Source organism: Hippocampus zosterae, chromosome 1 (assembly GCF_025434085.1).
Source record: "Hippocampus zosterae strain Florida chromosome 1, ASM2543408v3, whole genome shotgun sequence".
Lineage (NCBI taxonomy): Eukaryota > Metazoa > Chordata > Actinopteri > Syngnathiformes > Syngnathidae > Hippocampus > Hippocampus zosterae.
Genome location: NC_067451.1, coordinates 30,814,027 through 30,841,299, shown reverse-complemented (window position 1 = coordinate 30,841,299; position 27,273 = coordinate 30,814,027). Strand labels below are relative to the sequence as shown.

General features: G+C 41.5%; 3 protein-coding genes across 4 annotated transcripts in view; all 3 read left to right on the top strand.

Moving 5' to 3' along the window:
* Window positions 1-27,273, top strand: part of LOC127607743 (uncharacterized) — a 207,336-nt gene that overhangs the window by 44,966 nt on the left and 135,097 nt on the right. The gene's annotated exons all lie outside the window — the stretch shown is intronic.
* Window positions 1-27,273, top strand: part of guf1 (GTP binding elongation factor GUF1) — a 105,394-nt gene that overhangs the window by 13,829 nt on the left and 64,292 nt on the right.
* pigg (phosphatidylinositol glycan anchor biosynthesis class G) overlaps window positions 1-27,273 on the top strand; it is a 38,695-nt gene that overhangs the window by 778 nt on the left and 10,644 nt on the right. The window contains exons 2-11 of the mRNA XM_052073517.1: window positions 41-246; window positions 3,800-4,006; window positions 6,661-6,849; window positions 7,408-7,546; window positions 8,365-8,577; window positions 10,511-10,728; window positions 11,575-11,859; window positions 12,562-12,953; window positions 15,195-15,386; window positions 26,904-27,213. Of these exons, the coding sequence (XP_051929477.1) occupies window positions 41-246; window positions 3,800-4,006; window positions 6,661-6,849; window positions 7,408-7,546; window positions 8,365-8,577; window positions 10,511-10,728; window positions 11,575-11,859; window positions 12,562-12,953; window positions 15,195-15,386; window positions 26,904-27,213 (2,351 nt within the window). The remainder of the gene's footprint in view (window positions 1-40; window positions 247-3,799; window positions 4,007-6,660; window positions 6,850-7,407; window positions 7,547-8,364; window positions 8,578-10,510; window positions 10,729-11,574; window positions 11,860-12,561; window positions 12,954-15,194; window positions 15,387-26,903; window positions 27,214-27,273) is intronic.

Genomic DNA, 27,273 nt, shown 5'->3' with positions numbered 1-27,273 from the left:
ATCAACCAAAACCTGATGAAGTATGTTTCTTGAATTACAGGCAGCTCGCCCAATTCGTCTCACGTCCCGCAGCCGTTGTTCAAAAGGGTAGTAATCATGTTAGTCGATGCACTGCGGGAAGACTTTGTGTTTGGAGCCAATGGTCGCACGTACATGCCCTACACAAGACACCTGGTGGAGAGAGGCTCAACACTCAGCTATGTTTCCAAAGCTCGAATTCCAACTGTCACCATGCCCAGGATCAAAGTAAGTGAGAGTTGTTTCATCGGCTGGTAGTAGTACAGTGCGGCAAAAAAAAAAAAGAAAAAAAAAATCAGCCACCCATTGTGCCAGTTCTCCCACTTAATAAGATGTCATAGGTAGTTAAGCTCAGCCACTTTTTCTTGAAGCAGAGAAGTGATTTTTTTTAAAGTGCAAAAATTGTCCATTTGTACTTTAACTGATAATATACTGGTGAGGTTTCACATATAGATGAGTCAACGCGCGAGCAGAGCCAGAAAGACTCATTCTTGCTATATATGACAGCTGGTGGGCAGACTGGGAAAGCCTGTATGCGAGATATTGTGTGCACTGTTGTGAAAAAAAGGACTCAAAATAAAACAGCAGTTGAGCGTCCAGATTATCATGTCAGGTAAAAAAAGTGTTTATATTCTCATATGGGCAGCAGGGACCTGAAATATCAAATGCTGATGTCGTGTGGTATGAATTCTGTGTTACTGTGTGTCTTCATAGGCAGATCTTGCCCCCACAAAATGTTGTTTGGTCCAAACTTTGGGGGTGTTTCTGCAATTTGTCAAGAGTCATGATACTTCTGTTTAGGGGGTCACGAAGGATCTAATGGGAGGATGAGCTGGTCGGGATTGAGCTGGCCTTTAGGATTGAGACAGATGTTCCACCATAATCCATAAAGGACACATTTGCTGACGGCTAGAGCGCAAAGGAACACATCACTACTATTGGACAATCGTGTAAAAATGTCTTTTGGGGAGCTGGTAGCATGACGTTAATCATTCAAGGGAGGTGTGCAATTATGTTGCAGCAGTAGTTAGTGCTGCTCTGTCTTGCTCTTCCATGTCATTGAACCTTCTGCACTGTCACACATGGAGAACAAAATTCTCAAACTGGTGTTTCAAAGTTGGAACCATATAATAGATAATCAAGATCAGGGTAAACATGTATTCGGACCTCTTATTTTATTTTGTATTTATTTATTTCATTTTTATTTGGGTCTTTTTGGGGTGGGGGTCTTTTGAGGAAATGTTTGTTTTTATTCACTACAGGCCACAGCATTGAAATGAAGTATGTTACCAGTAGGTAGCAGCATAAACCTACTAGGAGCACATTCGAACCCCTGTCTCTGCTTTGCAGCCTATTTGACACATGCCAGTAAATCATCACAGCACTGTGACTGGGCCACTAAATTTGACACCAGTGCATTTGTTTGCATTTATGGGAAAAAAAAAATTTCTATAAGTCTATATCGTTTAAGCCACAGCAATGTGGTACACCTCTTGACAAGAAGCTGGCATTGAAATGGCTCACTCTCCATTCTCTATTCAGAGATGGCCAGTTGAGCCCGTCTCTGACTGGCACAGCTGTCAGTACATATTTCTGAGAGACTCAATTTTGGCTGTAAATTCAGATAATGACTGCAGCAGCAATGACAGCAACTAGTTGCACTGAAAAAAATGGGCCTTTGGATTTACTTAATTCAAACATGTCAAATGAAATGTGTTAAACCTATGTAACAACTCCCTTGTCATTCTCAAAAATAAACAAATACCATCTGTTAGTTTGATACATTTTAATCATGTGTAACCGAAAACTAAATACTCCTTTTTCCCCTTTTTTTTCCTTCTGAGTGGTGGGTGTCTAAAGATTGAGTATTTGCCTCAGGGGTGTGGACATAGAGGACCAAACGATCAATTGCTTTACATCAATCTATATTCAAGTGAGCCGAATTATCTAATTAACCCCCCACCCCCCCCAAAAAAATGAAATTGCTGTAGGAATGCAAAAACGACAAATGTTGATCATAAAAGAGGAAAATCTGAGTGTCAACAAGCAGAGGTGCTGTTAATTCAGTTTCAACTAGTTTGCTTGCTAACAAAGCATAGCACGGGAGGTACTGTGATGTCGCTGCTCGTGCAACTTCTCTGCGCAGCATTATTCTGCTCAATATAATGCTGGTATTGAAGCTCAGAACATTCCAAAAGAGACGGTCTAATCAGTTCTCAATGGTTAATCTCCCCGGCCTCTCCTCCCCCAAGATCATTTATTCCAACGGTCATCCCTACTTGGCGTACCCTAAATTGAAACCATCCAGAGGTGTAAACTTTGGGTGTTTTATGCACACGACCACAGCTGCGATATTGTTGGGTTGGTTGTACTTCTGATTGGTCAGTAGACAAAAAAAAAATGTTGATGTTTTCCATCAACGTTTGGGCACCTGTACAAGTTCCCCCCGCTGTGCCAGCTATAGAGCGTGTGTGCCCCACTGATATTGCATTCAACATTCAAGCAGAGACACATGGGGAGCAGAGAAACACTGTGGGGCAGTAATTAGCATGGTGATGAGCGACTGGTCCAATTCATTCAACCAGCATTTGGCGACTGGAAGGATCATAAAGTGTAGCCGACACTTTTTTTTTTTAGCTGACCTATTGTGTTATCGCTCGTAACCACATTTTGGGCTGTGCACACTTCTTATGATTGTTCCACAATCTTGTCTAGAGCCTCTATTTGTTCCAATCATAGTCTGAGTCTTTGAATAGACTTTGAACCTCCCTGAAATTGCATTTTCAAGAAATCGAGGGGGAGCAATCCATCTCTTGCAGAGAGCTCGCATCGGCCCTGGCAACAGAAAGATTGTCGCACTGACAGCTGTAGTAAATAACGGAGTCCGAAAATAAGCAAAAGCAAAATCCTTGCTTTAGTTTCTTTGAAGCAATTGACTGTCATATCATTTTGTTTATCAGGTCATCATTGTTAACAGGAAGATAAAAACGTCAACAAAAGATGATTTCTGTCCCCTTTTTCTGTGAGTTAAATTGTCACAACTGCCATTGTAAAGCCCTTATGAACTGTATAGGCAGTGTTTTAAATACATCCATTCCATTTTTTGTATCATTTAGCTTCATTAGGATCCCGGGTGCCTTTAGCGTTTTTGATACGTGAGACATGATGTTGTGTAATGAAAACATGCCAGCTAAGAGTTTATGAGGGAAAGGACAAGCTAAGTGGACATTTTAAAAGGAGCTACGTGGCATTGTACATCCATAAGATGATAAACAGTAACTCCATATTGCAGCTTGTGTTTTTCAACAACACAAAACGATTATAAAATGGGTTACAGGCAAGTGGTAAAGTCCCCTATCGTGGTATTGCTTCATTGCTTCATTTTCGGCTATATTCGCTCTTACACACAGCCTTTGTACTGCTGCGATGATATTTTCTTGGTCGCTGGTGTCTTCTTTTTTATTTCATCATTTGTGGCCCAAAAAAAAAAAGTTTGGTATTGTGGGAATTTCTGTGCGATGCAAAATAAAGGATCTCCTGACTTTTTTTTAATAGTCTGTTTCCCCACCATTAAAATGAATAAAATATTTATACATTTTCTGCTTAGTCCTCGCAATTAGTTGCATTTACTTGATGTAACTGTGTGGGTTTTACAGCATCATGAAACTGTGTTCTAAATACATTCTTGCTGCTGGAGGCTGTAAATTTACCCAGTGTGGGACGAGTAAAGGATATCTTATCTTACTTTTCTAAACAATGACGTAAACATATCCCTCCCCAGGCTCTCACCACTGGCAGTATCCCGGGCTTTATTGATATGGTGACGAATCTAAATTCCCCAGCCTTATTGGAAGACAATCTGATTTGGCAAGCCAAAACAGCGGGGAAAAAAATGATCTTTTATGGAGATGAGACATGGGTGCGACTCTTCCCCAAACACTTCATCGAGTACGATGGCACAATTTCCTTTGTGTCCGACTACACTGAGGTAAGTTTGCCAGTTATAATGAGCTGAATTTGGCGAAAATGTGTGAGGTCGTTGTTGTGGTATTAGCTATGTATTTTATCACATGGGAGCTGTGTGTCTTCAAAATGATTGCACCTCATTCAAGGTGCAGAGTCACTAGTTATTGTACAGCAGAATTAGTCACCAGGCAAACATTTCCCAAGCTTGTTTTGTGCTCTGAATCTGAAATTACATGGACTTGATAGTTTCATCTACAGTTTTTTCATGTTGTATGAGTAATCATAAAAATGATAATAGATTTGATCTGCAATGCTCTTTACATTTCAGAGACAGTTCACATAACTACAGAAGATTTAAAACCAGGTGAAAGAACTAAAGGTTTGCAGCAGATAATGGGCGAAAATAAAAACACTTTGTTTCAGGAAAAAAAAATTGAGAGGTTTTAAAGCAAGCAAGCATTTTTGCTAATGTATTTAGTTCCTTTTTGAAGGTCTCCAAACCTTGAGGAGTCCGGCCCCTCGGTCGTGATTGGTTACCTTGGTTTAAGCTTTGAACCACCCGTACGTTGACGCCTATCTGTTGCAGACTTTGCAGACGACAAATGTCGCCTGGGCGCGACAGGTGTTCTCAAATCGTCTTTTGTAGTTCTACAACGCTTTGTTCCCGAATTGTTCATTCCCATTTTGTGGCCGAGTCCAGCCTTCTTCCCTCTGTTCGCCCCCTTGCATTGACGTGATAATTGTGGACTTCAAAAGCCCTCCGCCCAGACGACCGGCGCCTTTGCGCCAGGCATTTGGGGGCGCTGGATACGCACCCAAACGTTTAGATGTGCCCAAATTAAATTAAACTTTAAGCATGATACCATTTTGCTCATAGATTTCTCTATCACTTTGTCATTAACATAATTGGCGGCCGTGTTTTGCGTCGCTCTGAGGCAGTTTGTCTTTCAATTGTTTGATGAACTACCAATTTACGAAACTCGAAAAATAGGAGTCCAAACACAAATGACATCTCTTTTCATTTGGAGCAGTTCACACATTCGACATGACCAACTGAGCCAAACACAAGGCCCGCAGTGTGTTCAACAGTATACTTGTTCACTTTTGTAGCTTGGCTGATATTGTTCCGCAACATGCATTTGCCAATCGCTGACAGTGGAACAATGCAATACAATATTGATGCCTTGTGGAACTGGGAGTCGCGGCTTGGAGTTGAAGCAGATTACGTGGGACAGGAGATGTAAGACGATCTCTTTTCGTCAATGGACGCTACAGCTTGTTTGCTTTCAAAACTTAGCTTGTAGCAGACGTGTGCTCATTTTCAGCATGACGTCTCTGATCCACTGGTGAAAGGACACGTTGATCCTCTCCTCTTTCATCTATAAGTGCTTCAAACAACAAAGTCTGCCAGAAAAGTGATTAAGATTGCATGACTGTCTGTGTATTATGTTGTGTTATTTTGTTATTTTGACTTCAAGATGGCGCCGCGAGGGTGATTGCCTTTCCAGGAGCTCCTATATTTTGTTCTTCTACTTTTTCCTTTCATAACTTCGCTGCTGTCATACCTGTCAACTCATACGGTTTAGCCATAGTTCATACGGATTTTGTGGTGAATCTTGCATATATGGCCATATTGCACAAATCATACGGATTCTGAAAATTTCCGTTCACCCCCTCCCTAACAGGTAGTTCCGTTTGCTTTTGTCCAGAATGGTGCTAGTCTACTCGAATGCCTTAATTTCCGGTAACTTTCCAGTAAATCACGTGGTTCCTAGTTGAAAACAGCAGAGTATTCATTGCATACTTCGGTAGTGTACAAGCAAGTTCTACAAGGAAACAAATATATCATTCATATTGCGCAATTGAAACAACAAGAAAGAGAAGTAAAAAGAAGCACAGTTGGAGTTGGTGAAAAAGTAACGCAGGAATACAACTCTGAACACAGTAATGCAACTCAGTAGAATGATGATTAGACATTAACCAGACATTGTATTATGGAGATCTACAATAAATATCATTGAAAATTTCGGGGGGGGGGGGGGGGGGGTTCTGCCGTTAGTTTGACATATAAAATGCTTTGGTATCTTTTGGATCTTTTGCTCTTTCTAAGGATTTTTTTGGTAGTTTATACAGGTTGGCGCTCCAAAACAGGTTCACAGGTATGAGCTGTGAATTGGGAATTTCTCCATTGCGAGACGAATAAAGGATTTCTTATCTTAGCTTATCTTATCTTAAGTATGATTTAAGTCCAAGTAAAAACTGCATTACAGATAGGGCAGTTCTGAATTGCGATTACAGCAAAATGACCCCTTAGTGCTGTTTGCTGAAGTGTCTTACTTGAAATATCAGAGCAGAGTAAAAGCTGTTAACATGCGTTCAATCAGCGGTGCTCATTTTTTCAGATTTAGAGTAACAAAAGAACATGCCAAAGATGACAAAATTACAAAACATGGAAGATGGGTCCTTTTATAACTGAAAATATCCTACTGGCCAGACTGTTAACTTCTCATAAAAACTTCCACAAATGATAAACCATTACCTGCAATTCATGACCTTTACATACCAGTACATACATGAACTTTATGTCAAACTAAGGAGGCGTGGATATTCGATTTGTTTTTTAACTACCAGCACGTACCATTTCATTCTTAATTCTTTTTATCTTGTGTCTTCCAGGTTGACAACAATGTGACCCGCCACTTGGATAGCACGCTCAAGAGGGATGACTGGGACATTCTCATCCTCCACTACCTTGGCCTTGACCACATTGGTCACATTAGTGGACCCCACAGTTCGATGATCCAGCCCAAACTGATGGAGATGGATGATATTCTGAAGAAGATCCACGGTGCCCTCATTTCAAAGGTACACGTGACAATTTTGATAATGAATTCAATCAGCGACACCAAAATGCGGTAGTCATAAAAATGATGCCGGCTCCATAATGAAATTAGACTATGACCAATTGGTCCAATCACTGATATTTTACGTTTTTTTTTAAGCTCCATTGTGTGAAGAACTTTGAAATAAAATACCAAGCACCTCATAAAACTGTTGCCGTTGTTATGGCCATAGTAAATTGCTAAAAGTGTTGAATATTACTGTGTAAGTTAGGGATGAGGATTTTAAAAACTTGAAATAGCGAAAGAAATTGAAGAAAATACTAGCATTCTTTTAATGGGAACCATTATTCAGTAACCTGCACTCAACATTCATGTCAAATTACATGTAGTGGCAAATTCCAACACACTCCTCACATCAAGGCAGTTGTGTAATGGTTGGAATGTCATCGTAAACCAGCAGACTTTTTGAGTCCTTACTGTTAGATTCCATTGGCCTTTAAAGCAATGGGTTGTTTTGTTTTTGTTTTTATAAATCTGGGCACCTTATGTCCATTAAATTTGGGGTTTATTATCATTGTAGGAGGCAGAAGGATCTTTGCCCTATCTGCTTGTTCTGTGCGCGGACCATGGGATGTCAGAAACCGGTAGCCACGGAGGCTCCTCAGAACCAGAAGTCAATACGCCACTGGTGCTCATAAGCCCTGCCTTCAAGAGGAAAGGTAAACAGATGGGTCTTAGTTTTTGCTGAAAGTGTTATGCTGATTCATGTTTCGCGAGCTGGTTTACCGCCTAGGTTTACTCTCAAACAAGCTGTTATGATGTGAAAACTGAAAGTACAGCCTTCACGCTCATCTCCGCGATGTCACCTGCACTCATCAATGTAAAAGAAAAAAAAATCAATAAAAATCCCCCATAACAGTAGTGGTAATAATGTCATCGTAGGTGTTGTAATGAAAGCATTCACGCAGTATTTTTGACGGTAACAATTGAACGTCTTAATTCAGATGTAGTGGTCACACTAACAGTGTGTTAGGTTTATACATATTGTATGTATCTTGTACCAAGACTTTCTCACAAACAAAACATCCCTGGCCTGAAGCTCGCTGCATCATTCTTTGTTTTTCTTCACCTTCCATCAAGCCTTAGTCAAGGTGGAGTGAATAACAATGAGTGGCCGGTGCCTTATCACATCCTTATAGTCGTCTACATTGAGGAGCAAGCTATGCTTTCAAACATTTTGTGCTGTTGGAATAGTTTCGTGTTACTTCAATGGGGCAAAGTATGCCTATGAGCTCATGTCAAGCTTTTACATTTTAGTCAGGGACAAAGGTTAAAACATTCCTTGAAACAACTCGATAGAAAATGTCAACCCTTCAACACTATTAATCTCTGATTTAAAAAACAACAGTGAAACAAACATACTTGAAAATAAAGAATAATGCAAGAAAATGACTTCATTTCTGTGAATCGTAATCACATTTTCAGGTATAATGCTGAATAAATCGATTACATGTGCTTTTTTTTCCTGCCCCGTCAGTTGGAATGGAGAAGCCTGATGAAATTGAGCAGGTTGACCTGACCCCAACCCTGGCCCTGTCTCTGGGCCTGCCTATATCTCAGAACAGCGTTGGCCATGTTATTCCGAGTGTTTTAGAAGAAAGCTCACTTCGGGACCAGCTGCGCTTTCTGCATCTCAATGCCCACCAGCTAAGTTGCCTGCTCAAAGACAGCATTTCGGACTATGAGAAAGGTAAAAAAAAAAATCAACTGGCTTAATTTGTACGGGCGGCACGCACGTTAATAGAACTTTACTTTTTCAATCAATATATAAAAATAGTTTGGTCCCTGGACAGCACTTCATCCCCACTGTTCCAGAACTGATTTTCATAAGAAGTGGATTCTTACACATTTCTCCGCTCACTGAATAGGAACTAGGTTGGGCAAAAATCCTGCGTCACTTTCAAGTGACGGCTGGACTGCGGTTGTGCTATAAACATGGATCAACACTTGAGTCTGCATTTGAACTCGATGCTTTGGTGCTTCATCCATTTTCTAATCCGCTTATCCTCACAAGGGTCGCAGGCGTGCTAGAGCCTATCTCGGTTGTCTTCGGGCAGTGGTACACCCTGAACCGGTTGCCAGCCAATCGTAGGGCACAGAGATGAACAACAATTCGCACTCACAATCACACCGAATGACAATTTGTGTTCATATCTCCTCTCTCTCTTAGGTTCATCTCGTCAGAATGCGAGACCCATTCAGATGTTATAGCGACACATTTTTGTATTCTCGTCCAGTTTTCCCATGAATGTTCCACATTTCCATGAATGTGCCCAAAAGGGGAACTGGAGGCGCTCAGCAAAAAAGTAGACGTGCTGTTGTTCGAGAACAAATAAATCGAGCAACTTTTTATGCGCACGACTTGATCAAACCAGAATTCAGGACCATGTGTTCACTACCTTACCGCCTTTCTCTCTCGCATCTGGACCGACTACTCTATCTCGATTGTCGTCCTTCGCACCCAGAGATATCATGATATGATCCAAAAGGTTGAAAAAAAAAGTCAAATGGTGATCAACAATGTCAACCCGATAACCAGATCGGATGAATATTACAATGATAAAACTCTAAAGCTCTTCCTGTTGCACCAGAGATGTTTATTAAGTAGCTTGGTAGGGTCAAAGTTGACTGACTGGGTTGAAACAAACCTTACAGGAACATTTCTCACAATGCAGTTTGGCAGGGCAGTGCGGTTGAGCAGTGGTTAGCATGTCTGTCTTACCGTCCGGGGATCCAGGTTTCGAAAATTTTCTCTCGGTACTCAAACTTCCTCCCACATGCCAAAACGCTGAAGTGTCGTGCATAGTTGTGAGTGTGACCGGTTGTTTTTTGATAGGCCGTGGCCCGCCTCTCGTCCAGTGCTTCAATAGCTGAGATAGTCTTTCTTCAGTTACCTGAGCCCGTGAGGCTGAGAGATGTAGAAATGAATAGATTAGGAGCAATGAAGAAAAAAAAATAATAATGATCCTTTCCATGTTCTTATTGTGTTTTTTCTTGTGTTTCTAACCTGCGGCATCTTTGAAGGGCCATTAATTACTCGCTGATCAAGCATGAGACAGGCACATCGATATTGTATGATTCATTCCTGTGGCTCCAGGTTCTAATATTGCTCGCAACCCCTCTGTCTGGCAAATTCCCAGTCACCATTCATCACCACCTTTGCTGCTGAGATGCCGTGTGTTATACTGTACTACTATTATTTAAGGAGAACAAGAGTATTCATTGATGTACCTGTCCAATTACTGCATTATTGTGCCCTTCAATGCACTACAAAAGCACTACTGAGAAAAACAATTCTCTTATGAGATCTTTTCTTTGAGTGATCATGTAAATCCTGAGCCTGTAGATATGGCAACTTAATGTATCAATTGGCGCCCATTGCTGTTCAACACAAATTACATAAAAGCAATCATGTTAATCGTTCTTTCAAAACAAGTTTATCCCTTCATCAGTTTGATATATGCCTGTGAAATTCATTTCCTGATAAATGTTTTTTTAGATACCTACATGCAGTGATGAATTTTACACACGGACTGAATTGATTTTGATCAGGGGGATGTCGCCAACCTTTCCTCAGCTTCAAAACAGTTGTATAAAACATTGCTGCCTTCTTCCTGATGCAGACGCAGGATTTGAACAATACCGTGTGGCTGAGAAGGCACACGGAAGCTGGATGAAGCGCTACCTGGAGGGAAACACATCAGAGGTCTTGACCAACATGGGCAAGAAGGTCCTCAAGCAGTACTTGGAGGCCCTGTCTGCCATGAGCTCAGCCCTCAGCAAGCAGCTGGGAAAGTACGACCTGTACTCCATGATTGCCGGAATGGTCTTCGCATTTCAGGTAAGCAAGCCTTTTTTTTCTCAAATGGCATTGTGTAACTGAATGTCAGTGGTTGCTCGAAAGCTCTGAAGATGTACACAAGCCATTCAGGCTTACTGGAATACATTTCCAGAACCCCTTAAAAAAAACACGCATTTTGGGGGTTACATGCTTTCATGAAAGAAAAATAGCGCTGTCATGTTAATGTAATATAAATGAAAACTCTCAATAATTATAGTAAATGAAAATCATAAGTGTATATGGAGTTTTCTATGAAGCTTTCACCAGGTTTTCTAGCCGCATGTGAACTGAATCAGCCGATTTCCCTCGGAGTTCAAGTTCACGTCATTCCAAAAACGTCCACATTTTAAATTGAGTAATCAGTCCGAAAAGAAAACAAGAGCATCCATTTAACTTCCGTACATCATGGAACATACACCCAAAATTGAAGGAAAATATTATATCAATATTAGGAATAAAAATTAAGTACTTTAAAATGGGGAGTTACTTATCACTCACCTTGTACTGTAAAAAATTATTTTATCGGAAATCATGGAAATAGAGATTTCAGGGTCAAACTGCCGCCATCCTAAAACATGAATTTAGGTGCACAGGCAATTTTTAATCACCATTTTAGGATTCTTAAAATCTTAAAGTCAAATGGTCTCTTGCTGTAATACATAAAAACACAAAACACTGTACCGTCACGATGAAGACAACTTTGTATTGACCAAGGTGTCCTTGAGTTCCTAGAAAGGCGCCCACAAATAAAAATGTATTACTATTTATTCAAATGCAATCACTGTACCACCTCCACCATTCGTTCGTACTAATACAGTATCAACAATTTACTCTGTTCTCTCCAAGCTGCTGTTGGTCTTACTGTTGGCAATGCCTGAAGCCTTGAGCAGCTCGGCGGCCGTGGACCTTCCAGTCATGTCGGCGCTGCTCTCGTTACCCTTTTACCTCTTGTGCTTGCTGCTTGCGTCTGTTCATGTTCTGGTCTGCACCTCTGCTGAGAGCTCCTGCTACTTCTGCAGCCTCTCCTGGGGTCTTGTGTTTGCTGCCATCACCCTCACCTCAGCCATGTCTTGTTTGTTGCTCTCTCTGACAACAAGACGACTCCCCGTCGGACTAAAGTTACCTGGGAAGGTGAGTTGTGCTCTCAGTGTTTGGAACTCTGGAACCTACTTTTAAAACCAAACAAAGGCTGAAAGTCAAATAAAGCATATAGCATTCAGTGTAATACTGTAAATATTTGCCTCTCGCTTTCTATGGCACAACATGCCTATAGTGCACTCGTTATGATTTTTTTTGGAACTACGCTATTTTTTCGGAGGCCTCAGAGTAACAAACAACACTGTTTACTTTATTTAGTCCTTACTACGGTAGTTTACTTGTTTCAAACTTTGACCGAAAACATGAGCTAAGAAAAAAAAATCTTAAATACTGTATATGAGGGTTTTATTTAAACGGAGCAGGGATTGGCCACTTAAATGCTGGAGGGGGCCACAATTTTTCATCAGTGCTACTGGGTCAGCACATAGGACTAGCTTACGTGTCAGTTAGTTGGTACTGGGTATGGTTATTGTAAAGGGTAAAACTATACAGTAGGTCTCTTCTTTCATTTGGGCGAATACATCATTTTATTGCTGCCTCCCTCTGCTGATTATAGTCGATCTTTAAAGGTTACATCTCAATTCCCTCCCGCAAACTTGTAAAGATACAGCAAAAAGTCTAATGACTTTATCGTGGTGGATATCAAATAAGTTCTTTGTTTGTCTCAGAGACTCTGATATCTAGACCTTATTGTTTGTTTTCACTGTCACACAGTTATTCTCTTGCTTTGCACAGTCATCATTGAAGATCAGTAGCAGTGAGTGGTCTCTGTCAGAATTGGACGTGTTGCTGCTGGCGGGCACAGCCGGCCACACTCTCAGTTTGGCGGCCAGCAGCTTCGTAGAGGAGGAGCATCAAACCTGGTATTTCCTGCTCAGCACCCTCTGCCTTGCAGTCTTCCAGGACGTGTGTCGCAAGTACTTCCGAGAGAAGAGCGACCCAGGAGGTGACGAGGAAGAGTTTGTCCTTTCTTATAAAGAAAACGTGAAGGAGGAGATCTACTATGAGAAGTGGCTAGCTTTAGCCACGCCCCCCTTTGTTCTGCTCTGTTGTCGACTGCTGCGCTCCCTCAACCAGACAGGCGTACAGTGGGCTCATCTTCCTGATCTGGGCCATTGGCTGAACAGGTGGGACTGACCAATAGTTAAATATGATATGCCACTGATTAATATTGCAGTTGCACATATGAGCTAAGCAGCAAAATCCACCCGTATTGAGCCATCTCAGGGGGGCAGTCATTTTGACACTTGCTGTCGACATGAAAATGACACTCGGGGAACAAACGATCACGGCTCAGCTTGCAAACGTCACATGACCAAACCAAGAAAACGGGTGAGCCGTGATTGATCGGTACCTCAGCCCTGGGCCACTGCAATGTCATTTTGAGTTGACAGCAAGTGGCAAAATGGCCGCTTCCTGTTTTGGATCAAGTTACATTTAGTAGATTTTACTGCTGAATTCATAGTACACAAACGCAGTATTAATCACAATACCGTCCTTAGACTAGTGGGGCCGCTTAAATCATTATTGTCAAGTCAGCTTTTGAGCGGACTTCCCCTTTAACACATAATACAACACAAATTTTGTTTATCCTACACAGTTTTTTTAAAATTACAAATATTAAAACGGATCATCTCAGATTCCTGTTAGTAAAAAAAATCCTTGTTTCGAATCGGTTTTAGCACTGAAGACTCATTAATACTCATTCAACTGCTCAGTGCATTGTGACTCCTTCTTTAACATGCACGCATGCCATTGTAGAATGAAGATATAGATTCTGACTTTTTCGCCGTCTATCCTTTCTCCTACCCGCATTGCCTGTTGCTCAGATGATGAGATGCTCGCCTGCAGTTTGCCTCTCAGTACTGCTATCTGCTATCTCAGCTGATTAACCACAAAAACAAGACTTCTTTTCAACGGCATCTCTCGATATATCAAAGTGCAACATTATCAAAATCTTGTTAAATTCAGTGAACCATCTGTGATCTGCGCATTGAGTTTAAAGTGAAAAATAACATTGGCTGTTTTCATCCTTGAAACCCAGGAGTTATGTTCATTATTCAACCTTGAAGTCGAATCTTTGTAATTCAATGTAATTACTAAATCAAAATGTTGTTCCTCTCACTTTGTGAATCATGACTGCTCTGAGTCAAACACTGCTCCCCTGTCATGTGGTGTTCCACAGGGCTCAATTCTGGGGCCTCTGCTGTTCTCGCTGTATCTGCTCCCATTGGGTTCCATCTTAAGGAAACATCGTATTCCCTTCCACTGCTATGCAGATGACTACCAGTTCTATGTCCCACTGAGCAAAAAAGACGCCTTCTCATTAAGGCCACTTCTGTCCTGCCTGGAAGAAATCGCAACCTGGATGGCACAAAATTTCTTGAATTTCAATGAAAAGAACACAGAGGTGATACTGTGATACCCAGTGGCCCTTGTACATCCCATCCTGTAGACTTGGGCCCCCTGTCTCCTTATCTTAAGTCAACAGTTTCAAACTTGGGCCTTAAACTGGACAGTGATTTCAAACTTGACCGACAAATTGGTGCTGTTGTTGAATCCAGCTTCTTTCACCTTAGACAGCTGGCCAAAGTAAAACCTCTCCTCTCTCATGAACACTTTGAGACAGTAATTCATGCCTTTGTCACATCCCGGCTCGATTACTGCAATGCCCTTTACTTTGGAGTCAGCGAGTTCCCTATTAAGCGCCTTCAACTGGTCCAGAATGCCGCTGCCTGCCTCTTGACTGGTACTCGTAAGAGGGAGCACATAACTCCTACTCTGGCATCCCTTCACTGGCTCCCCATACATTTTAGAGTTATTTTCAAGATCCTCTTATTTGATTTTAAATGTCTCAATGACCTCGCGCCACCTTACCTCTCTGAGCTCATCCGCCCCTACACACCTGCCCGGCGCCTCAGGTCTGCGGAACAGACATTATTAGAAGTACCAAGAACTAAACTGAGGATTAGAAGGGATCGAGCCTTTTCTGTTGCTGTTCCCTCTCTCTGGAATGACCTCCCACTGAACATTCGGCAAGCCTCCTCGCTGCCCATCTTCAAAACCCTCCTCAAAACTCACTTGTATTCTTTGGCGTTCGACTCAGCATGACTTAGATTTGTTCTTGATTTTGCTGTTCGGTGCTTTCTACCGTCTTTATTACCAATTAGTTTTACTGTTTATTTTAAATGTTAAATTGCTCCATATACAGCACTTTGTATGCAGCAATGGCTGTTCGAAAGTGCTCTATAAATACAGTTGAGTTGAGTGGTTACATTATTTTTTAATGTTTTTGAAAATAAAAGGATTATAAGTTTGGAATTTGCAAAAGTGCTGCATGTTGGAATCTTTTTTTTTTCTCTTTGCAGCTCAGAACACAAAGTGGTCCTGTCCCTGCTGTCTGTTCTCTGTATGGTTTTCATCTACTTCCTGATTCAAAGACGATGCTCGTTGGTGTCCAAGGTTGCCCTGGCACTTGGACTTTTGGGGGTCTACAGCTACCGGGCAGCTGTCGGCAATGTCTTGTTTCCCTGGCAACACTCCGGTCGGAACATGTCCAAGTAAGTATTTAAGACCCACTCGACCATGACTATTTCTCATGACTATGAAAAAAATATATATATTGCAATCCTTTGTTGATGAAAGGATTTCAATTCATGCTGCATCACGCTTGAGCCTTCCAACTCCTTGTTTGTTGAATGTGTTTCTTAATGCTGTCGTGAAAGCTGATTCAAATAATACACCAAATAGTAGAAGCTCAAGCTATCCTTTCTTCTCATATTCACCTTTTCATGTCAAATTGGGTTGAACAACTTTTAATTACATTTTTTTAAGTCAACACTGACTTAAGTTGACGTCGACTGGTCACTGATGATGTCAGTGATACTATAATTTAAAATTAAAAATCACAGGCTGAGGTAATGCGTTATAATAATGTATATTCACTGACAATGGACATCTTTTACACTGAATTTATGCAGAACATAAATCTTAAAAGAGCACCTATGTGGGCTCAGGGTTATAATAGTTTGGGATTCTTTTTTTTTTTTCATTTTACTTTGAAACTTGAAGTGAATGAACTTTACTTTCATTCACTTTGTTTTGGCTTAATTTTTTAAATTCAGTGAGTTTTAATTATTTTTCAGTTCACATTTGTTAATTTTTATTGTTTTGACAATGGTTGTGTTATTCCACTTTTTACTTGTTTTTGTATTAGTTTTCTTTTTTTTGTATCAGGTGTTTGTCGAATGCATGTGTAATAATGTGTATTATTGTGTAATAATGTAAACTACAATTCTCAACCGGCATACAGCAATACCAAGTAAGTTCTTTGAAAATGAGCCTAGCAAGCCCATGTGTCATATTAAAAGATGAAAAAGAAAGACATTTTCTCTACAATTGTGAATTGTAGTTGGTTTTATAAATGGAAGATGTAGTTCCATTAAAAAACTTGTATTATTTCATTCATCGAAATTATTTCTTAAACTGTAGTTTTAGACATTTTGGCAGTTTTTGACATTAGTAAAAACTTTGCGTGGACTCACCTGCTGTTGTGTGATTGCATTGCCAGCCAATTGGAAAAAAAAAAACAAAACCCCTGCTACGTGTGTTTGCTGCTTGGACAGACAGGTAACGTGTGCACAACTTGACTAAACAGGTCAAACACCAGGTCAGTGTGTTTTGCTTGGTGGGAACATGTGGTGCAAATAATCGCCAACCTCTTTGTGTCCGGCCCAGTAATTCCCCAATCTCATTCCACCCAGTATAGTGCAGGATTAAATATTGCTCAAAATCCTGATCAACGTGCCTTGATCGCTTTTATTAGTTCCCCCCGATGAACCACAGTGGCACATTCAGCAGTATTCGACAGTTGAGATCAGCTAAGATGACAGGCATCTTTCAATAAGGTCATACTTAACTTGCTCTGTCTCCTCATCAGCCAAAAACGTAATTAGCGACTCGTCAAAGTTGCACTCTAAATGTCATTGTGGAGGCCATAAAGTGACTAGTCTGATAGATTCAGTACATCGATACAGTAAATATCATTTTGTCCATTGCCGAGTTACCTTCTGTTTCAAATAAAAGTGTGTAGTTCAGTTCCCCTGCGGAGTTAACCAGGTCTATTACCCTGAAGTTGCTTGGCCTCTCCTCACCTTTCCTGTCTTCCTTGGCAGGCTCTTGTCCTTGCTCACCTAATTAAAAGCTCGACCTCTCACCACCATCCATACAAAGGGCACCCGAATGAGGCAAAGCAGCAACCCAAGACCCTTTTAACAAACTGTATGATTGACATGCTGACAGTTGACACGTGCCCTGGCTTTTTCGTCAGACCTCAACCGGCATTCGTCGTGAGGTTTTCTCACTACTCATACTATACTGCCTGACCAAACGATGGCATTTGCCACTTTAGGAAGTCATGATTTTCTTGGAAAGATTAGTGGGCTGTGTGTCCCGTTTGCATCTGGCCAAGAGAAGCCTCTTTGACTCTCATTTTGAGATACCGCCATCCAATTTTCAATTCTTGATTGCTAAAAGGTTTAGCAGTTTAAACATTAAAGATCTTGTCTTTGTAGTGTATTCACTTCAATTTCGGTTGAACATGATTTGCAAATCATTGTATTCTGTTTTTATTTACGTTTATCACATCTTCCCCACTTCATTGGAATTGGCTTTGTACGATCCTTCCCTCATCAATGAATCGAAACTGACTTTTTCACTTAAGACAAGGCTGCAGTTACATCCAATAAGTCGCTCGAAATTCCTCTTATATTTCTATTATTTCTTGTAACATTATTTGAGAAACCAGCTGCACAATTTGCAAGGACTCGATGAAAACAATATTGCCTAAAATCTATAATAAAAGAAAAGTAATAAAAATGCGAGACGTTCCTCCACGTAGCTCACCATCAAAGCAATGGTTGCAGGATCAACGCTATGTGTTCCCTTGGAGCTTGAAAACAGAAATCTTGTCAATGTTTGTTTGTTTTATCTGAGTACTGTATGTGTGTTTGAAATTCACCCCTCCATAGCACATGAACCATTTCATCTTGCGCAGGACGCTGGTGCTTGTTTTCCAGTTCAAATGTATTCATGAATATAGATCACACTTAAACATGGAAATATATTCAAACCCATCTTGAGACACCTGTGAACCTCGTGTACACGCAGAAACACACACACACAGTCGCTCTTGCTTACCTACCGAGGATCTGTCGTTGACATTTACATTTTCCTACCCAAGGTCCACTAAGTATTTAAGATAATCCTTAAATGATCCCCCAGAGTTCAGGTGTCACAGCAGTTGAATAACAACAAAGACATTTAATTGAATTAAATTGTTACATTTATTGAAAGAAAAGAATTTAAGATGCATGCTAAAAAGAAACAGTTTTATGCCATGCCTCTGTGATGTATAACTGTCGTTGCCTCTGTGATGAGCCTGTTGATTGATATTGGTGGAGAGGGGACTGTTGAATTGTGGCCCACACTGCTGCTGTACAATGTGATGGCAGCGGGCACAGAGGAGCCCCTCGAGCGCTCAGTTCTGCTCCTGGCTGGAATGATCCGCTGACTAAACGAGCTTACCATCTGTCACAGCTCATCGTAGAAAGGCTGAGAGGAGTTGGCCAATATGGCTCTGATTTTGCCCTTCATCCTCACCACCCTTGATTGAAGCCAAAAAAAGACCACAGAAATCTATTTTTTGTCCAAGAAATTATTATCTCATTTTAGAGTCACTGATGGTGTAGTGGTACACTCGCCTGGCTTGTGTTCGGGCAGTGTGGTATCGGTCCTCACTCGGTGATGGTCTGAATGTGGGAATGAATGGTTGTTTGTCTCTATATCTGCCCTGCGACTGACTGGCGGCAAGTTCTGGGTGTAGTCCGCCGTACGCCCGAAGTCGGCTGGGATAGGCTCCAGCACCCCTCCATGACTGCTGTTGAAAATGGATGGATGGATCTCATTTTAGAGTGGCTCCAACATACCAAATCAAACAGAAGATAGCACAAAGACAAGACCTAGACCACATCTCTGCACACAGTTACCCCCACTTCCACAACCAATCACATTCAAACATAAAACACCGTTTTACATATCAATCGAAACAGAACTGTGTGCTTACATATAAACATGATGAGGTCTACAGATCATACATGCACAGGCTACAAAATAGATCATTATCTAATTTCACAAATATGCACGTGCTAATATATATGTAAGCACAAAACAAGCAATAAACAATATCCTTGCATATGATTTGAATTGGGCACTTGTGGAACACCTTCCGCTCCAATTGTTAGTGTCCATGTATGACACCTCCCACCCTCGCATATCTGTGCGCCGTTCAGTGGGTCAGGGTTTACGAATATATTACAGATAATAAGGCATTAAATGAATTGATTTCTATAATGATTCAGAGGGTTCAATACATGCTCTTGTCATATTTAGGAATGAAATATGATTACATCAACTACACATTAACCAAACACATAATCTGTATGCCTGTGCCTCAATCAAATTCACTAAAATCGCATTGCAGCACCCACATCACAATTTAGACTGTATTTTTATTCCGGTGTCTAACGCCTCGTTGACTTTTTGTCACCAAATTGTTACGTGTACCGTGGTCGTGTAAAAAAACAACACCATCAGTCCGCTGGAGCGCGAGGCATGGCGCAGCGCAGTCTGCCAAATTCCCAAACTCTGTAAATATGATTTGCCCCGGCACGAAAATGAAGGTGCGTCAGTTTATTAACGAAAAGGGCATGTGTGCTATCTACGAAAAAGCAAGGCCGAAGAGTCAAAAAAGGACAAGTAAGCCCGACAAAATCCAAATAGGGTGGTTTGGGAAGAAAAAAAATAGCTTTACGGTGAGTGTGAAAAAAGTATTTACCAGTAATCTTGAAAAGAAGGGTTCCCAATAGAGAGAGAGAGAGAGAGAGAGAGAGAGAGAGAGAGAGAGAGAGAGAGAGAGAGAGAGAGAGAGAGAGAGAGAGAGAGAGAGAGAGAGAGAGAGAGAGAGAGAGAGAGAGAGAGAGAGAGAGAGAGAGAGAGAGAGAGAGAGAGAGAGAGAGAGAGAGAGAGAGAGAGAGAGAGAGAGAGAGAGAGAGAGAGAGAGAGAGAGAGAGAGAGAGAGAGAGAGAGAGAGAGAGAGAGAGAGAGAGAGAGAGAGAGAGAGAGAGAGAGAGAGAGAGAGAGAGAGAGAGAGAGAGAGAGAGAGAGAGAGAGAGAGAGAGAGAGAATTCTTTTATGTGTCAAGAATGCCGTTAGTCCACTCTCTTCTTAACTTTATTGTTGGGCAGAATGTATTCGTTTCATGCAGAGGATTTATGAAGGGGGCATTTAAAACATGAGGGGATTGGGCACAGTCTTAGGTTTCTTAACCACACCAGTGCTTGTTTCCAAGGTAACATAAAATCCTGACAGCCTCTCTGCTCCTTACCTTAAGATACGTTTTCCTCTGTTGCTACTATTAACACCATACTAGGTCAGATAGATTCACCCTGCCATGTAGTGCTGACCTTAATTACCTTGAAAATATCACACATTTGACATGTTTCTGGTTATATTTGACACATTTAACTGACATGAGGAGTAGAAGAAAATTGGAATAATTTGCCGGCCACTGAGCAATGTCAACCCTACTTTTCCTCAATGCTCAAACCTTCTCATAATAATTTTTATCCCGAGTTTGAAATGTGTTAGGGCGTCCCGGTAGTCCAGTGGTTAGCACGTGGGCTTCACAGTGCAGAGGTACCGGGTTCGATTCCAGCTCCGGCCTCCCTGTGTGGAGTTTGCATGTTCTCCCCGGGCCTGCGTGGGTTTTCTCCGGGTGCTCCGGTTTCCTCCCACATTCCAAAAACATGCGTGGCAGGCTGATTGAACACTCTAAATTGTCCCTAGGTGTGAGTGTGAGTGCGAATGGTTGTTCGTTTCTGTGTGCCCTGCGATTGGCTGGCAACCGATTCAGGGTGTCCCCCGCCTACTGCCCGATGACAGCTGGGATAGGCTCCAGCACCCCCCGCGACCCTAGTGAGGATCAAGCGGCTCGGAAGATGAATGAATGAATGAATGAATGAAATGTGTTAGCGTATTCTCCCTGTCAGATGTTGGAACTTCCCCACTTTCTAAATGGCACGTGAACACACTATAAATTGCGATGGATGTGGTCAGAGCAATACTTGGGGAAAAATATGAAAACATATATATCCCCTGGGAAATCATAATTTTGCAACAATGTCTTTCACACGGCAACCACAGTGAGAAAACAGCAGATTATATGTAAGCTCCATCTATCATGCTACATGGTTTGGGACGTGTGTTTTTAGACAATTTGAACACACTGATCACATTGGCAAACGGGACTGTTTACGACAACAACAAATATGCTCATAAAAAGCCTGGCAATTAGATTGTTTGCAATGCGAGTTGTCTCTCCCGCTTGCGCTGTTAACACTATGGGCTCTATTTCTCTATAGAGGAGGTTTTAAAAAATAAATAAATAAAAAAGGGTGGTTTGCACCGTGGTGGGCATGAACACAGCTGACTCCATTTGCTGCCAATTAAAGTGACTCCTGCTTTTCCCCTATTAATCTGGCGCACTCACATCATGTATGGAGTCAGTGATGCAGCAGCCTTTGCGTGACAGAAGCCTCGTCACCGCTACTAGCCCACGTGGCAACAGCCAACATAGGCGGGTACTGCTTCCTCTAATTGCCCCAAGACTGCCATGGCAAATATTTTGACAATTTAAACATCACACCGGGTAAACATAACAATCAGGGCCCAATCGTGTTTGCACGTCCCATCCCACATTGTTTTATCTCCGGTTGCCTGAAACGCGACTGCCATGGCCACCATTAAAGGTCAAGAATGAAGTAATTTTAGAAAATTCCTAATGAAATATTTTTATGACACAATTAAACAAAATGCTTTAAATAAAGCATGAAAACTTTCTATTTCTATTTTGTAAATTTGAGAAAGTAACCGTTTTCCCCAAAACCCGGAAGTGTGACATCACTTCAAGACATCAATCGTGGGGCTCGCGATGGAAAGTGTACAAAGCCAGTCAGAAATCGATCCAGAGAACGACGTTTCAAACTCTTCTGATGAGATCCAGGTGTTAAAGCAAGAGGAGGTTGTTGGCAAGATCTATGTTGCACGATATATGGACGAGCCAGATGATCAGGATGCAAAAAATGTTGTGCCTGAATGGCAGGACGTGGGGTGGAGACGAGACCCATCGTGATTGGAAGAACGGGAAACTGTAACTGTATAGGCAGGTGTCGGGAATCTTTTTGACCAAAAGAGTCATGAAAGCAAAATATTTGGAAATGTATTTCAGTGATAGCCATATATAAATACATACACACCCACACGAACTGTATTTTAAAAGTCAATACAACAAAATGTCAGTATAATACACCTCTGAATGTATTATTTTCAATAATTTTGTTTTAATACCATTAATGTGAATGGTTTTCCGTTCCTCGTGATTGCGAAATATCCAGCAAAACTAGCAGGAGTATAGTCAGTTTGCCGGGTCCATACGTGGAGTTGCTGCTGGTGGCTAGCTTGGACCCTGCTAAGTAGCCTCCACACTTGCTTTCGGCTCTCTCTCATAGTGTGTTTTGATGTGAACGCTTCACATTTGACAGTTTCATCGATGGTATGTTGTCATTGCAAATTAGACATACCGCAGTTCCCTCCACAAAGGTGAATCCTTCGGTCCATTCTGTCCTGAAGTGTACAATATTCGTCATCTTTTTTTCTTTTCGCCATCTTATTTGTCAAAGCTTTGAGCTAATGACTCAGCGGGCTGATTCAAAAGGGGGCGTTTACCTGTTGCCACAGCAACGGCCGACGAAAGGCCAGTATCATCCAATTAAAATTGCCCCTGCCAACAACTGCAGGGCACGACAAGTGAAAAGTTGTTGGATGTATTAAACAAGCGAGAATATTTTGTTTTATCTGCGAGCCAGATGTAATCATCAAAAGAGCCATGTATGGCTCCCGATCCCTGGTCTAGCGTTCTTGTTTGCAATTTGAGACTGTGCGGTGCTGCGCATAGTGGGATTACCTGCCTGATCCATGTATTCCCGCTAGTCCTGAAAGCACACGTCATAGGGGGCTGGTGTCCAACATTGTCACTGCTAAGGTAGTTCTGCTGGGTTATCGACCACTCTGCATTACTATATTGGCAGCATTGTTAGTTGTAAACCATTACAGAGGATTCCATCCACGCACTCATATAGTGTGAATGTTTTCGTGCATGATTACATTCATGTACACCAGGGGTGTCAAACTCATTTCACATTTTGGGCCACATACGGCCTCGGTAGATGTTGACTCAAGTGGGCTGGACCATTAAATTTAGAGCATACTCTGCTATAAATAACCAAAATAATATGGCTTGCCTTTGTTTTGGTCTATAGAAACAGTAGAACATTAAGGAAATGTTGAAATTTTATGAACATATCTGTTACAAAACATTTCATGACATTCATGACCTTAGATTTCCTGAGACAAATGTGCAATTTACTTTCATCATTCACATGAATGCATTGCAACTGATCCCACTGATTGTACAAAGGCACAAAACTTGAACAAGTGGTATTGAAAAATATAGTAATGCACTTTAAGATTAAACAAGATTTATAAAGAAAGACATTTTTAAACCATTTACACATTCATTCATTCATCTTCCGAGCTGCTTGATCCTCACTAGGGTCGCGGGTGGGGCGGGGGGTGCTGGAGCCTATCCCAGCTGTCTTCGGGCAGTAGGCGGGGGACACCCTGAATCGGTTGCCAGCCAATCGCAGGGCACACAGAGACAAACAACCATTCGCACTCACACTCACACCTAGGGACAATTTAGAGTGTTCAATCAGCCTGCCACGCATGTTTTTGGAATGTGGGAGGAAACCGGAGCACCCTGAGAAAACCCACACAGGACCGGGGAGAACATGCAAACTCCACACAGGGAGGCCGGAGCTGGAATCGAACCCGGTACCTCTGCACTGTGAAGCCGACGTGCTAACCACTGGACTATCGGGCCGCCCACCATTTACACATGTGCATGTGAAATCTAAATGTAATCCCTGCCTACACTTTACAAACTCAGGAGAGTGCTAATAAATGTGTAAAGAATGAAGTATCCACATGTCCTTGATACCGCCCGCTGTGTGGAGTTTGACTCAGTGACAGACTGAGGCTGCTGTTGTCTTCTACTCTGATCAAAACAGTGTGTCCCCTTGCGGATACTCCATTAATATTACCTTATTAGAAATATTCATACCGTGTTTTTATGCATTTTTACACTTTTGAATTATCCTGCGGGCCTGATAGAACCTCCTTGGGGGCCAGTTCCGTACATTGTACACGGATAGCACTTTGAATGGAATGTTTCCACAAACAATAGCCAGTTATTCATTGATTAGCACACCTACCGTTTTTGCAAATCCGATTGAGAAAACAGAGGGCTTCGAAGTACTTGCAACAAATAGTGCTCGTTTTACACATCGCCGTGAAATTCATTGGCTTTTCAAGATCGAAATTGTATTGTTCCAATGTTCTGGTCCATTTAAGTGTCTTACTCTTGTTTTGGCCACTCAAACAACCATTTGCCTGAATGTGAACAGCGCATCATCACACAGCGCCGAGGCATTTCGCCGAGTAACTCGATAACAATGGCAAGGAGCAGTTAACGGGACAATCAACAATGGCTAACTGGCGACTTGGCATTTTGGAAATGACGTCACTCTTCTGAGATTGCTGAATAAGCGTGGGGTCAAACTATGAACCTGGGTGAGTTGCGTTCAATAAATAAATCACAGAAGTGTGCTTGGAATACTTGTAGCGCTATTTATTACTCCCCAAAAACGGTTGGCCAAGTTGGCACATGTAAAGTAGTGCCTATTCTCTGGAGGGGAAATCCAAAGGTCTCGCTTCACCTAAATCAGCTTGCGAACAAATGCACATTTACTGCTGGTAATGACTTTTTACCACAGTGCCTTGAAAATAAATGACGCTTAATAACTGTGCAGACTGCAATTTGCTGGCATCCATTCCAGGGTATGAACGTGCCTCGCTCCCAAAGTCACCTGGGATGGGCTCCAGTACGGTATCGAAAATGGATGGCTGCGACTATCGGGGAGCCCGGCCTCAGAATAACCAAGCGACAACCGTTAGATGATTTATTGTTATTAATCTTATTTTGATTCATGTTCATATTCTATTAAGTTGACTAGTTTGTCATTCTTAAGTAACTCTGCCATTTGGCACTCGAGTGAAGTCATTCCACCAGCAGAAATCTGTCACTCACCTCGCCAATTCTCTCCTTTTGCTCAGCATTAATTAATGATAAGTGCAATATCTGCCATATTGTTGGGAGAGTTATGAATAATAAAGAGCCAACCGTCTGAAGTGTATTGCGCTGCCCCTGTTCACTGTAACAGGTTCCATAAAACACGATGATTAATAATACATTTCCGTTGCTTGCTCAGCTCCTTTCGGGTCTGCCTTTATGCCGTAGTGCTTTTGCAGCTTTGATGGCTTCCTGTTGGTTAATGATGGTTGGAAATGGAAGCAAATCACCAGCTGGTGTGCAAGTGATTTGTCCGTTGGTACATACGATGTACTGCTTATAGAATTAAACGTTCAATTTGTGTCATGTTCTTTCGTTCTGTTTGTTTGTTTGTTTGTTTATTGTGTGTGTTTGTGTGAGAGAGAGAATGTGCGTGTGTGTGCTTTCAACAAATGACAAATTGCACGTCCTTCAATTGTGACAACTTGTTACATTTTTGGTTTGATGGTTGATGGAAACTCTTTTACTTCCCCTCTAGCTTCAACAACACATTATACTTTTTTTTTTGGTTTTTGTGTTTTTATACTTTGATTTATTTGCACTCCAGAAGAGTGCAATGCAATTGCAACAATCATATAGGTTCTTGATGTCATTATGCTTTATTGTAGTTAGTATGTACACTTTATGATATCGGTATGTCATGGCTGTTTAATGGCCTCTATCTTTGTTAGGACTTTTCTGGTCTGCATATGATAAAAATTCCTGTTATATTGTGTTATTATTGAGGAGTTGTTTCACATGCATACAGCTTAGTTAAATTGTCCTATAATGTAATTAGTTGACCTTTTATTGACTTTGTTTATTGTAATACTATAGTATTAACATTGCTAGATCAAAACAAGTATTCTGGATGTATGTACAGTATGCGTACTTAAAAACATTAACAGCAGCATGGAAACATAGAGCCAAAAAGTGTGTGTGGGGGGTAGGGGGGGACCTCCATGAATGATATCCCACAAGAGCGCAATACACTGATAGACATCAAGTCTGCTTCCTGCAGGCAATTCATTCTGTCTTCCAGTCTCATACTTTAAATTATTGATATTACCTTGGTGCGGTGTGTACGGACCGAAACAACGGAGCAGAAAGACACATATATTGTGAATAAGAAGTGACTGTGAAATGGCGTAAAATAGTGATGGAAAATTGACCATCACTACCTAATTAAAAGCATTTTAGTACTTAGTGTTGTAACAAAGATTATCAGGGGACTGAGCACGCTTGTGTCGTCCGCCCGTTAGACACATTTGAAAAGAACTTGTGAAGTTCAGCGGGTGAAGTTTCGTGTGCTCCTGGAGTATGTTATGGTCACAGTATGTTAAAATGCATGTTGAAATGTCATTTTTGTAACTCCTACCGGTACTTTTTTTGAAAGGAAAAACTTGCTCTCGCAAGCAGGGTGCAGGTCAAATCAGTGTTCTGGGTTGTAAACTTGACAAAGGAGTGTTTGGCTCAGAAGAATGTGTTTTGCTCTTTCCTCAGCCACAATTACAAATTGGGTTCAAGGTCCAGATGTTATTTATTTATGTATGTATTGATTTATTCCACTTATTTTAATGAATGTGATGTTTGTGACATTCAACCAAATTGTCGTCATTTGCATTTTCTCATGAACGCAGTACTACAATGTTTTAGAAGTTAAATTGAAGTGCAATAAATTGGATACATGCCTTGAGGAATGACCCTGTCCGTCTGTCACCGTGTCTTTCAGGGGAACCGTGGAAGCGCGCTTCGTATACGTGTTCGTTCTGGGTATCCTCTTCACGGGTACAAAGGACCTGTTGCGATCACAAATCATCACAGCTGACGGCAACTTGAAGAACAGGGGCCTGTGGGAGATTTATATTGGCCTGGTCTTGTTGGTGTCACTGTTGTTTCGGCCCCACAACCTGCCGGTCTTGTGCTCCTGTCTTCTCATCCAAGCACTTCTGTCCCAATTCATCTGGAAGAAGCTCCACTATGATGCAGCCCAGACCACCATCATGCACTACTGGTTTGGTCAGGCCTTCTTTTACTTTCAGGTAAGCAAGTCGAACAGAAACATGACCTGCAAATGTCTGTTGTAATTTTTGAACAATGTT